This window comes from Vanessa tameamea, chromosome 27, assembly GCF_037043105.1.
Source record: "Vanessa tameamea isolate UH-Manoa-2023 chromosome 27, ilVanTame1 primary haplotype, whole genome shotgun sequence".
Classification (NCBI taxonomy): domain Eukaryota; kingdom Metazoa; phylum Arthropoda; class Insecta; order Lepidoptera; family Nymphalidae; genus Vanessa; species Vanessa tameamea.
In genome coordinates, this window is record NC_087335.1 from 1716262 (window position 1) to 1731337 (window position 15076).

The window sequence follows — 15076 nt, forward strand, 5'->3', positions numbered from 1 at the left end:
ACAAAATGATATTTTTTATATTCATTGGAATAGGCCATTTATTTAATTATTTTAAGTATATTGTTTAAAATGAAACTATATTAGTATACATAAAAAAAAAAAAATTTAATAAGGAAAATATTTAATGTTGTAAATATATAAAATAAATTGTTTTGTAACCGTATTAATCATTATCAGTGTCTGTTTTCTTTTTTTTTTTATTTGTAGCAATAAATTAGTATCTTTCCTCAAATTTACCAATAAGAATTAAGGTTTGACCATACTCCTATTTTCTTATTGGCTACCTATAAAGTTGTAAAACTAAGTGTTGCCAAGGTAAGATCTAAAAATAAAAATCATACGGTTGGTCCATGAAATCATAACATTCCTTTTTCGTTTCGTTGTGTCTGTTGTCGTTCTGTCGACCATCTATTCGCGAATGCGATCGTGCTAATCGCGAACGAATGTAGATATTTTTTTACAAGTGCTCTCGTTCCACTTTTCGTTAATTCTATTAATTTTTCTTAGTTCTGTGTTTTCTGTGCTGTGGTAAATTTAGGTTCTTTTAAAGTGAAACAAAGGCAGTGGTTATTGAAAGCGATGGTTTTGTGAATATGATGTGACGGTTATTAAATCCTTGAAAAATATGAGTGTTAGTGTTGAAGAGGTTTCGAGTCCTTTATCCGAAGGGCAGAATAGCGTTTTGGAAGCGATCAAGTCGGAAAGTGAAATAAACAAAAATGACAGTGTTGAGGAAGAACAGAACCAATCGGAACCAACTACACCCAAACCTCATCCCATGGCTTTCACAATTGACTTTGGTGCCCCGAAACAGTTCGATAACCGTAAACTTGAGGAGCTAGCGAAGAAGTCCCAGGCCCGTCACCAGCGGGTACAATCGATGTCTGCAAGTCAGTCGAGGCCCAGTCCTGTCACCCAGAGACCACCTATGAGCGCAAAACTTCCTCGAAAGGCGCAAGGTTATAATTCTGAGGGATATTTTTCGTCGGATCAAGAAGACAGTGGGCTGTCAGGCTCTTTGAAACTGAGAAGAAGCCCCCTCGCTCAGAGTGATCGCTCGAATATAACTAGTCCGGTAACAAATAGACAAGAGAAATCGCCTGTCAATGACCTTCTCCAATCCAAACGTACGTCCAAAAGTCCTATAGTCGACAGCATAATGTCGAGAAGTGATAATTTTACGTCCCGTCATGCACTGAACTTACCTCTGAAGAGTTCAAACAGTTCCTATATAAGAGACGTTCATAAATCGCCGAGTTATTGTAATATTAATAATAAACATCCTATGGATATTATCGATCAGAGCCCTGAAGGTGTTATGCTGACAGATATTTCTAGCCCAGAGTTGGATATATTAACTCCTGACAATGGTTTGTCCACTCCAGAACATTCTAAAAGTCCGTTGCGTAAAAGCAGAGCATCGTCAGTGACACCGGATTTATTATTTAAAAGGTGTCCACCAAAATCAGAACCCCTGTACATAGACGATGAAGATGATGTTGATGAAGAATCTAATCATTCATCGACTGGTACATATACTATCGAAGGTGATAACTATACTGAGGAACAGAAAGCTAGAATGAGCATAGATCGTACTTTCGGTACTAATATATACAATGAAGCTCTAGAAGTTGCTTTAAATAAACCTAAAAATATTGAGAATGATCCTGAAATAATCTTCGACTTTCCCAATCCTCAAAGAGTTATCACTAAAGAACCACGGAGAGACATCTGTCTTAGGGCACCAGTCTCGTCCAATAAAGATAATGAGCTACAAAAAGTTTCGAAAGATAAAAATGTATTAGAAATATCATGTTGCTACGAATCACCTAATGAAAGTGACTTGGCTTTACAAACGACAAAGCAGATAAAATCAACACGGAGCTATTTAGAAAAGATAAAGAATAGAGTCCGGACAATAACTGAAAAAACATTCTCAAAATCACCTCCTAAACATGATGAAGATGCTGATGAGGGGATGTTTACGTCAGTCACAACATCAGGGGTTCTCAGCTCAAAGTATCCATTAAAAATTGAAATGCCGAGCTATAGACGGTGCAGATTGACCAAATCCGATATAGATCAGACGGATTATGTACATAGACTGCCACGAGAATCCTCAGTGCCTGTTTCATTACCGAGTAACAAAGGTGTTCTTGAAGATGCTAAATTTGAAAGCACAGCTTTGAGGAATGCCCAAAAAGTCTTAACAGATAGTAATTCAGATATAACGACTGACCAAGTAGTGGGTAAATTATCTTATTTGAGCTTAAATAGGTGTAAAGGTGATAAAACCTGGATTCAGGACTGGGCTGACAGTGTTAAGAAGTATAATAATAATACATTTGGAAAAGAATCTGATTTGAATACCACTATTTCAATTGAAGACCGTCCACCGATCAGTCCTAGATTGATACCTGGTAAGGGTAAGTAGCCTTTATTTTATTAAAACATCCATGTTTTATTTTTTTAGATAATATTCATTTACATTGGACAACAAACAAATTATACATAGAACAAAATTAACAGTTCAATAATTGTGAAATAGATTTTTTTTATAAATTTTAAATACATAAATATAGGTCACCTGATGTAGGTGGTCACCATCGTATATAGGTATTGGCACAGTCAACCGAATTAATAGCACTGTTAAGAAATATTAACCAATCTTGGCAAATAAGATGTTACATTTCTTGTGCCAGTAGTAGCAGTGGCTTACTCTTTAAATTTTAACACAATATTACTAAGTATTGCTGTTTGGTAGTAGACTATGTTATTAGTGTTACCTACCACAAACAATACAATCCTGATTGTTGGGGTTCTTACTCCTAGCTTTTAGTTGTGCCCACAAAGCAATATCCATTTTTTGAAGAATCAACATCTTCAAGATAATTACTAAAAGATACATGACATATATTATCAAAAATATCAATATATATCAAAATAATTCACATTTGTGAAATATTTTTTATTAAGAAAGAGGCTATTGTATTAATATGTATTAATATTTTTAAAATTTATTTTTATTTTTTTAGAAACTAGCAATACTGTTACGTGTATGTGTTAAATATAATTTAATGGAATTTAAGGTATTCGTAGAAAAAGTACCAGAAGCAGTGATTTAAAAAAAATAAAGCTTTCTTTATAATTGTTAATAAATCTATACCTATTTGAAATAATATTTTTGTATGAGATAGCCGATTTATTGAGAAAGGTTTTATAAATTGACGACGACGTGGGGCAGGGTAATTCTACTAATTTAAAACGTTCACGACATGTTCCCTAACTTCGCAGCAACTACATCACTAAAATAAAACGCACCTATATCGTAGTAAATAAGGCATATTATTCGATATATAGATGATAAAAAAGCGTGGAGTAAATGCTTGTTGACTTCCAGGCAGGATATATAACATACATATATAATTGTATTTAATTAACATGACTGTATTTTAAGATGCTGAAAAAGAGTAACTACTGAGTTTCGTACCGGTTCTTCTCGATATAATCTACATTCCGAACCGGTTGTAGCTTTACTCAATATAGTTTGTTAAATGACGATTCAAAAGTGCTTGTATAAGCCTACTTGAATAAAGTATAGTTTAATTTGATTGCTGCCGAACTATAACGGCTACGATCGTTGTGTTAGTATTATAACGGTTAAATTACGTAACTTTTAACGTATCGTTTTGATTGCGGAATGACAATTTATTAGTAGAATTGTCCCGTAGTAATGTTTAACGCGGGTGCAACCGCACAGAGCAGTGGCTTATATAAATAATGCAGGCCAATCGTAAAGTATAACACGTTTTATAACGCTGGCGACTAACCTGTTACTTTTATATAATTATATTAATCAATTATTAATAATAATTATGTCCTGACCGAGTTTCGGCTACGTAGGCCAATCTCCAAGACTCATTCTATTCTCTCAACTAGATCTGTGCAGGAGATATTATGGTGTAAGTTGTGTGCTCGTAAATGTAGATGCAATATTTATCCTTCACCGTCATAGTCTCACCAGTCACTTCTCACTACTCACCAATGGCTTTACGTGCTACCCGAAGCACGAGTTTGTATCACTGGCAAATTTCTAACTCCTGGCTTCGATCAGAACCGACTAGGTCGGGTCGATAAAAGTCATCCATATTATATCTCGTTTCCTCGCTGGGCTACGAGCAGAGATAATGGAAACGGATGCTGATATATGATAAAAAGCCTTTTTTTATGATGTCGGTTGGCGGATGAGCAAATTGGACCATTGGGAATGATGGTAACTGGTCACGATCGCCCACAGACAATGGCGCTGTACGAAATGTTAACCATTCCTTACATCTCCAATACGCCACCAACGTTGGGAACTAAGATGTTATGTCCCTTGTTCCTTATACTGGCTCACTCACCTTTCAAACCGGAATACAAGAATACTGAGTACTGCTGTTTGGCGGTAGAATATTTGATGAGTGGTACCTACCCAGACGGGCTTGCGCAAAGCACTACCACCAAGTGAATATCCGAATTGTTTTGACTACGGGCATCGCAGTGCTAGAGTGGGTCGTGGGTAGCACGCGTAAGCGATCCCGTGACTATCGCCAAAAAGACGAAGAGAGTACCGCTGAATTTTTAGTGGGTATTCCGGTGTACTAAAGCGCGCGGCGCGTCCCGGCCACCGGCGAGTCCCACATACCAATTGTGGGGAAGAAAAAAGAGGCTTTGATTTGATAAGAATCGGTACATGCCCCGGGAGTACTTTAGGAAGATTTCCCTTGCGAAAAAAAGTCTAAGACTTCTTCATTCAATAAGATATATTAATAGGTATATATATTTATATATAATATCTTTTGTTGAAATATATCGTGAGCAAAATATATTTATTATAATTATATAATAAGAGACAAGAACGAAGGAAGTCTTAATTATAAAACCGAATAATTAAATTCTTTATTTAAATAAATTATTTGTATAAAAAATAATTTTACATAGTCTCCTAAAGTAATGTAACTGTTGCGTGATTTGAACAATGTCACCGTGGCATTGAGTTATTGATACGAATTTTCCAAAAATAAGGATAAAGTTGTAATTTGTAACGTGACTTGTCATTTAGCATAATATAAAGCGACGCGATGTTGCCACAAGGTATTATGTTCGTGTAAAACACATGTCACGTGGAACCTTGTAATTATAAAGTGACATTGGATTAAAGTGGCATGTTCACGCACCAAAAATATTGTGAAAATTTAATATATCCTGTAAATGTATCACTGCTTGGCTGAGGAATCCTTTCAGTATTGAGGAGGTTTTGAGTTTATTCAGCACGCTGCTGTTAATCGGGTAGCATACTATTTTCCATATGAGAGATTTCAAAATGTATAATACCAATGTACTGCTAAGATTAAATACATCTATACACAGTTAAATAATATATTACACGTCATAACACTAATACTATACATAAATAACCCTAACATATAGTATACATTTACGTACTTGCATTAACTTCTAAACTAAGATAGAGATATACTCTAGCAACTTTTTTTTTTAAATTGGGAGATCGGTAGTGTGCTCCTTAATCTCGCAGCATTAAATTAAATCAAATTATTCTCTTCAATATAGAAGTATTACACTTGCTTATGAATTACCACTACAGTACCACCGGTTCGGAAAAGTAAACACCCTGAGAAGAACCGACATTAACCGTAAATGAGTAGAATTATAAATTATTACGCAAAGATTACAATTGTTTTATAGTAAAGATGTGTAAAGATTACAGATATTTAACAAGTAAAAGCAGAAGTGTCAACATAGGTTATCTGTCATGATGTAATAAAACCTCCTCCGAAATGTATCGTGTCTTTTGTTATAGTCTGTCGATCGTATCGGTTTAGTCGATTTTTCAGTCAATAAAGACGTCTCATTCATTAATATAGATAATATTACTAATTATACAAAGACCAGCGCAGGAGTCGCTCATTCAATTGTTTACAATATTAATATATTTTTAAACTTCAATAGCGCAATGCGGGCCTAGCCATGTAAAAAGTCCCCACTCCTAGCATAAGCTCTAAGCTTAATTGGTAATTCTTTAAATTGAAATGATATAGGTTCAAATTAAAGTTGTTAGTAGATAAATGATTGTTGTAAGTTGAGTTTAATGTCAATAATTTTCATTTATATGTTACTAGTTGTCGTGTGTGACTTCGCTAGCGTTTTAGGAGCTCGTCGTCGGGTTTAGACATAAATAAAACAGCCTAAGGGTCTCCCTTGACTTTCAAGTTTGTTTCATACAAAATTCCAACAAATTACGTTAAGTACTCTAGTCGTTAAAGAGCAACAGGCAGAAAGACAGAACAGAGGGTATTAGTTTTTATAATATTAGTATAGATTCATAAAATTTTTATTATACAAAATATTTTTAAATTTTGTATAAAAAAATTTAAAATTTTTACTATACAAAATTATACAAAATACTTGATTGTACAAAAAAAATACAGAGATCTTAGGATTAAACACGAAAAAAATAAAATATAAATATAAACAATTATTTTACGTATCGTACAATGGGCGGACTTATGGCTAGTTAGCCATCTCTTCCAGACAACCCATGTATGTACGTATGTATATATGAATATATTATATTCAATAAAACCGAATGTTTCTTTAATCGTGGGTTTGCAGATACGATATGCTCTCGTAAATGATTACGGTGGCTCATTCGAAATGAATTGATCTTGGAACAGGAAATTATATTTTTATATAACATTAGTTTCCGCCCGTGGTTTTGGCCGTTTGGGCTGTTTCACACTATAATTTATCTATGTGCCAAATTAGTTTACATCCGTTTATCCAACAATCCGTCCAATCAAACTTTCGCATTTATAATTTGAATAAAATATGATATCTGATGTTCAAATATTATAAGCAAACCGTTAATTTAATTTTAAATGAAAAATGTACCTAATACAAAATATTTTTGAATTATGTTAAACCAAAATGAATAATATGATTAATTAATTATATCTTTTTATACACAACTATGTACAAATATATACGTTTCCCATGATTACCATTAAATCAATGCTTTTCTACATATACGTATATATATACATATTTCTGTAAAGACTAGGATGAGATACTAATTAGATATTCCGGCTTACTCAGTTTCTCCCCCCTTGGGCCAAGATAACTGTCCGTAGATTTCCACTGCCTGGAAAAAGGTGTAATTGGTGGGCTATAGATTAGAGAACGTTTGTAATCGTAGTACTACTACTATATATTTAAAATTTCGACACTATGTACATTGCAGCGGACCAAACGTTAGCGCGATTTAGAAATTGATTATTTTTTTCAATTGTGCCAAGGGAAAAACCTGAGCCGAAAGATTAGTTGGTTTATTGCCTGACTGATAAGGCTGTAGATCCTGAAGCGTTGGTTCAAACTCCGGAAAGGTCCAATATAACGTAATTGTTTTCTGTCGAGAACTTCTCAGTAGCAGCGTGGACTATTTAATGTTTGTTTAAAGTTAGCAGGGTTTACAATGCTATGCCTGAGAAAGTATGTAAAGTTGGTCCTACACCGGAATTCTATCTGGTCGTGTCGGATTTTCCGTCCCACCGGGTTATGTTAGCGAATAGAGAATGTTATTGAGTTTTTACGTACATTGGTGTAGCGTCGTTTTGTTTAATCTTTCCTGAATTATCAGACCATTCCGATGTGGTCGAACTCGATCTGGGGGACACCTTGTAAGGTGACCTTCCCGATGTAAATAAAACGAAATAATAGATAATAAAACAAACGTCAAATTAACAGTTTTGGCAGTGTTGTATGACGTCAAGGTCTCACTAATAGGATATAATTATTCGAAACCTAACAAATTTAACAATACTTGAAGGACAATTATTTGAGGTTTACCAGTATATGTAGTTTTGTCGACGTCTCGTTTTACGTAAACATATATCGGTCAAAATAGGTATAAGCTTGTTATAAACTTAAAATGGAACGTTGAGATTATTTCGCATGAGATTTTATAGTGCCTGTGTGTGTAAACACAGCTTATCTCTATTCTCTCAATCTCTTATATATATTGTAGTTTGATGACTCGACAATGGGACGGTTGAAGAGAGATTTAAGGCAAATTAATTCTATTAATGTTTTTACTTCGACTGGTGTTGAGAATGCTTTGACAGAAAAATCCAATTACTTTTATATATAGTCTGACTCCTGGATCGACCCCAGGGTTCAAGGATCTGCAGCCGTAGAAAGAAGACTAGCCATTAGAGTTCTTATGCAGACTATAAAACGGTACCTGGATATTTCCGTTATTTGTCAGACACAATTAGAAAAACTGCTGTATTCGGTCCAAAGTAGAAGTTTTTGCCACAATAAAGTCAATTTATCCACTGGTTTATTATTATGCGAATTTCCAGTTAACATAGCAATATTAATACATAACCACATTTCTCATAAATAAAATGTAACCATATAGATTCGTAACTTTGGGTATACAAATGGTCGACGCAAATCATATAACTATGGTTCCAAGTTTGCCAAACCATTGCCAACGTTAAGAAGGTTACGCCAACTTTATGGCGTGAGTTCATTGGTTCTGCCCCAATCTGCTGTGGCGTTTATAAAAAGCGATTGGTTAATCAATTTTCACAGTGGCACAGGTCGATTGTGGTTAGTCATAAATTGATGAGTCGAATTGACGTAAATCTTCTCATCTAAGTGTGAGAACTTTCGCATATGGATCTTTATAAATGTTACACGGAAAAGAGTACACTCCTGTGTCGTAGAGTTCCTAGTCTTGTGCGAAAACTGTTTGTATAAAATGGTCATTGTTGCTAAACAACTGTTGTTTGTTGAAACCACCATGGTTAATTTCCAGTGGATAATTTTTAATTCAGAATCAAATTATCGGGGTCATTTGTTTCTAATAACAATGTAGACAACTAACTTTCGTGTCGTTTCGACATACTGGGATTCAATCTTACAGTCTTCGAATGTTTCCGAGGTTATCTAATCGAGAAGACCAAGTCAAAACCAAATGAAAATGTATAGTAGGTCCAGATATTGTGTTGGTAAAATGGCATATTATAAATGTAAATGAACCGAGTAACATTTTCGATATTGTCTGGACTATGGCTTATCTTCACGGCGTGTTTTATTGCTAATTTTATAAAGCACAAGATTTTATTTTCAATAACTTTGGTGTAAAAGAAAGATTAAACTTTGTACATTAAATTTGTGACTTTAAATAAATTTCTGATAACGTTCTGAAATCGATTACGTATATTTCTATGAAATGGGATACAATAACAAAATATCTGTGTAGTGTATTGATCGGTATTTCTAATAGTATAGTACCCGGGTGCAAGTGCAATGTCTCGGCTATTTCAGTAGTTCAAGACTTTACAATCATCGGTGAGCCCCCACAATGTGTGGCGTCCGATTATATTGTTCCCGTGGTGAGGGGTCTGAGTATATTAGTGGAATTGCCTTAATATTATACCACATACGCTAAAAGGTTAAGTTAAATAAAAACTTATCAAAAGAAAATAACTCAAACAGAAAAATATAAACGGCGAAATAAACTCAGCGGGTTATTTCCGGTACGCTGCTGGATATGGTTTTATGCAAATATTTGCTCAAAGTTCAAAGTTATGTCTGAATGCAACGGAGTGTATACAATAATATTATTGGCATTTGAATTTAGATATTTGATTATGAACGTTTACTCGCCGACCAACTTATATAATTGTATTATACTAGTTGTCGATCGCGGATTCGCTCGCGTTCAGGTTTTGCCGTAATTTATAGGTATAATTAATTTAGCCTACGAGCGATAGACCGATGCCTCGGCTGTATAAGAAAAAAAAAATAGAAACATACATTAGCAGCCGCTTTCCCACTGCTGGGCTAAGGCCTCCTATACCTTTAAAGAGAAGGTTTGGAGCATATTCCACCATGCTGCTCCAATCCGTTGAATTTAGACACATGCAGATTTCCTCACGATGTTTTCCTTCACCGCCGAGCACGAGATGAATTATAAACACAAATGAAGCACATGAAATTTCAGTGGTGCCTGGCTGGGTTTGAACCCGAAATCATCGGTTAAGATTCACGCGTTCTAACCATCTCGGCCCAGAAAATTAAAGTAAATTGTTATCGACAACTTCCAATTCTAACTGAACTAATGTATACTATTTGACATTATAAATTTCATTTAAATAAGGTTTTATTAATTTGGGGCCCGATGGGGATGACTTGCTGTTTACAATTAAATTAAATCAAAACAAAAACCTGTCATAGGTTTCTTTGAATGAACACGTGACCCCTAAAACACGACACATAAAAGATTGTGTAAACAAGTGTTGCTGAATAAATCTTTTATTTTTCAACATACTAGTAACATATAAAAAGCATTGCTTAAAAATAAAAGACGACGCTTATTTACCTAGTTATTTTTATATATTTATGTGGTTTATATCAATAAAATTAATATGTATTTAACTTTTCAGCCCGTAGTCCGCACGGCACGCCTACCAAGATACCGAGTCCCGTCGGTACACTGCTACACCGCAGGACACCGGTAAGTGTATTTTTTTATACTATATTATTAACACCCGTCTTGGATTCCCACGCGTAGAATAAGTTTCTAGATTGACGTTGATATTAAAGGATAAATAAAAAAAAGTTTTGTTTTTTTTTTGGGTCTGAATTTTCGTATAACTCGCCAAAGTTTCATAGTAACCGGATCCAACAGTTTAGGAATGCATAGGGACAACATAAAACGTTCAATTTCATTTAGATAGATTTATGATCACTAGAGAGACCCGACCTTAAATATGCTATGTATACTGTGAAAAAATACATAATCTATTCCAACTACAAGATGACAAAGGCAAAATAAACAACATTTGACATAGAATTGCCGCGACATCATTGGTCGAGAGCTTGAATAATTGATCTATGATATTCACTATGGATTTGCGACAAAATTACGTTTGGAATGGAATGTCGAAGAAGTCAAATTAAAGTGGATATAAGTAGTTACTTGGAATTGTGTTGTATTCAAAATAAAGGCATTTTAATCAAGAGCTGTTTGTAGTGCACAATATAGCTGAGCTCTTAGTAAATCGGGTGGCATACGTAAATCTAATATTTGTTTCACTTCATTCGTTCTTCGATCGGAATAGACTCTATATGTTCATTCGTTATAAAACTTACTAATACTATTAGATAACATGCAACAATTTTGTTATACTATGTATTTTATATGTAAGTAATTAGTTGTTTAAACACAATATTAGATGAATATAATCGTTTATGTACTTAGTGTCTCAGTATTCAAAGGCAAATATTGGTGTTAATATAAGTACGATATAATATGTTATTGCGTTGTTTTAATATCAATGCTAACTTTGACATGTAATTTTCTTTTTTTTTTATTTGTAAGTGTTCATTATGGTGTTGCCACACTGCCCAACATAAAATTCTTTAAAATATTATTGAACATAAATTTAGTGGTTGATTTAGTGGCTAGATATATGGTCGCTAGATAGAGATTCTGGGTACAAACCCAAGGTCGGGCCGATGAAAAGTTATTTAGGTTTTCTATCGAAATATTATCAGTAAGAGACCGGAGTCTGGAGGTTGGAAGTTTGAACGCTCCTGTGCCTCGGATTAGCACGTAATGCCGTTTCCTGCGTGTTCAGTGCTTTCCATTCGTGTCGGATTGCACCTGCGTTTGTGCACACACCTGAGCACTATAATATAGCTATAAGTATTTTGTTTTGTAAACTTTTATGCGTAAATAAATAAATAAATAGGTCCTAAGTATTTAGTTAGTCTTCCTTGAGATAGCCGACGTGGCCTAAATCGGTTAGGACGTCAATATATACTAATGTTATAAGTGCGAAAGTAACTCAGTCTGTCTGTCTGTTTGTTGTTCTTTAGGTCATACCATTGAACCGAATTCAATGATGATACGAAGCAAGCCTGAACCCGAAGGAAGGACATAAGCCTACTTTTTATACCAAACATCTTTTTTTTTATAGCTCAAGATGTCAGAATCGATCCTTCGATTTTTTAGATCAACAGGCGTCCTGTAAACCATTGAGCTATTGACGCTTATTGACATCTGTCGGCCAACCCTTCAGTACTATTATATATGTCTGTGATCCTTCCTTAAAGGCCGGCAACGCATCAGGTGAGCCTCCTGCTCGTTTGCCACCTATAACATAAAAAATATATATATATATATAATATATACTTCTGTTTAAATAATTTAAAAGCTACATCTACCGTCGTTCGTCTATATATTTCTATAGATATATGTCTCAAGGACATTTGATTGTTGCTTTAGTAATAAGTGAGTTTTAATTCATCTCAGTTCACAGTCTAACAATTTGACATACTACATGTTTAATTTGCAATGTGTTTTCTATGTATAATGTATTATTCGTGACGGTATTTATTTATAGTCACGAGTAAACTACGTAATTGGTGTCGATTCTGGTGTTAACATTCTCTAAATGTAATTATTTCAACGGGACTATGATATATTGCCATCTCTTTCACGCGAATGACAGTCGGTATTTGATAGAATGAAATGATAGGCAAGTTACTTCTGCTCCTTTGAAAGGGAAGTGTGGAGGATTTTTTGGGTGTTGTTCTATTTTTGATTGGTGGACTTTTTCTTCCTGATGTCATGTCGTCACCACGGCCCAAAAACTTGTGCGTTGTAAGACATATTAATTAATCTCTACATTGCTAATGTTTCACCAACATTGGGAACTAAGATGGTCTTCCTCTTGCGCCGGCTAAACAGCCAGTGTACTCACAAATTACACTCTTCGAAACGGAACACAACAATATTATGTATTGCTATTTGGCGGTAGAATATTTAATGAGAGCGTGGTACATACCCAGGCTGGCTTGTACAAAGCCCTACCATCAAGTGTTCCACCTCAAACGGGTTGGTCAGCAGGTGTTAGGCATAAAAAGTAGACTATCCATCCTACACAAGCTTGCTTCGTACCAAATTGTATCAAATTTGATTCAATGGTTTGGCTGTGAAATAGTGCACAAGTGTGTGCGCAAACACAGGTGCAGTCACTCAGCCTGACCTGGGGTTTGAACCGAGGACCTCGGGATCTGCGGCCTCATAACCCAATGAGGCGTAATCGTACGACGTTTGTACAGGGCGTTACCGTTGGTTGAAATATGACATTCACCAAGCCAAGGTTGTTAAACTAAATGTATATTTTAATTAGTAGAACATATGGGTACGGCTCTTTCACACGATATAATATATTACCTAATGAGTAGCGAGAATTACTTCAATATTTATATAACACGTGTGTTGAATGTCTAGCGAATCGACTTACTTTCCAACGTCAATTGTCGCGAGTTCATTTCCCTCTAGAAGGCTATTCATTTAATACTCCACAAAGTTAATTTATCTCGTAAAATGGCGTTTCATTATGGAATATATTTTCCTATTGTGTTTATAATTTCGTACTTAATTTAAATTAAAAAAGCTACATTTGTATTTATGTATTTCTTTTAGAAATATCCCTTAGACTAAATGATTTATAAAATGTGTCATCTGTTTTAAGAGCATTGTTGTCTGGAATACAGATATTTATATCTGGGAGAGTTGGTTTGAGTATATCTCTAATTTTATGAATATTTTTATTATTTAAAACATATATTACAATACTAATAACAATTGACGTTTATCTTTGAAAGAACTGATGAGTGGATAACTCTCGAGCCAAATTTCCACGAGGCCCGTACCCATAGCTCGTCGGATTTTATAGATATGTAATTTTTGATCTGGATATGTGAATATGTGAATAATATTTTTAGGGTTTCAGATACGGTCACCGATACGAAATTATATGGATTTATCCGATTGGTTCGTTTACGGTTACGGTTTTTCGTAACTCCCTGGTTTATACAATAAAAAAGTTGGTAATTCTTCTATCATCTTCCTCTATTCTATTTATACGACAGCATCCAATATAATATTTCATTCGTGTTTAGCAAGACACATTTTACAGTAAGTTTCTCAATTGTAATTCTCAACATTAAGTCCTGAATACACATATCGATTAGTTTGCACGATGGCATACTAGCTTGCACGCGTAAATGGCAAGTTGATTGCACAAGATTTGATTTCGTTGTGCCAAAAGGTACGTGCGAGAACATGATCATTAATGAATCGAAGAAGATGTTAAGATAAACAAAGCATTCCAAGGTATTTGCTAATAACTCTGCTATAATGTGCACTATAAACAGTTCTCGATTAATATATCTTTATTTGTAATACAACACTATTACACTTAACTACTTATATCCACTTGAATTTTATTTCCTATAATAACTCAGTCGATATTCGAAATATCAAGTTTTCGCGAATCCATAATGAATATCATAGATTTTTCAAGATCTCGGCCAATGATATCATGTCAATTAAATGTCAAGGCTGTTTATTTGTATTTACTCCTGTGGTTGCGATAGGCTGTATATTAGGTATATTTGTTCAAGTTTACGTATGTTGTATGTATTTAACTGGGATATTGTTTATTATATTCGTTGGTTTGGGTTGGGCTTTATATATATTATGTTATATATATAATGTGACATATATATGTAAAACATGACCAATATTATAAGTAGTATATAATAATATACTCAAAATCTTGCATGAGTAGTATTAATATGACATCATACTGTACTTTGTTTGTATTGACACCTGTATCATCATAGTAGTCTTTATACTCAGCCTAGGGGTTATAGGGTGTCAAAAACACTAAAAACAAACAAGCCTCACAGTAGTCACATATGATGCGCAACATCCAACATCTCAACTTAGTAAAACATTTTATCCTCTCGGAAGATGCGTCGGTAACACCTGAAGTCCAAATCTAGCACCGCGCGCGCTCATTGGTCAAATCAAATAGCGCGCGCTCATTGGTCAAATCAAATAGTGCGCGCTCATTGGTCAAATCAAATAGCGCGCGCTTGTGTTACACACTTCCGTCCCTCTTCATGAAATCAATCGCACGGT

The 15076-nt window shown here is 34.6% G+C and overlaps 1 protein-coding gene across 3 annotated transcripts in view; it reads left to right on the forward strand.

Moving 5' to 3' along the window:
* Positions 1 to 356: 356 nt before the first annotated feature.
* LOC113404900 (uncharacterized protein) overlaps positions 357 to 15076 on the forward strand; it is a 63572-nt gene continuing 48852 nt past the window's right edge. For all 3 annotated transcript variants that reach the window (XR_003369451.2, XM_026645973.2, XM_026645972.2), the window contains exons 1-2: positions 357 to 2426; positions 10518 to 10588. Coding sequence is in view for 2 of the 3 variants with exons in the window: in XM_026645973.2 (XP_026501758.2) it covers positions 626 to 2426; positions 10518 to 10588 (1872 nt within the window). In the remaining variant the exon portion in view is untranslated. The remainder of the gene's footprint in view (positions 2427 to 10517; positions 10589 to 15076) is intronic.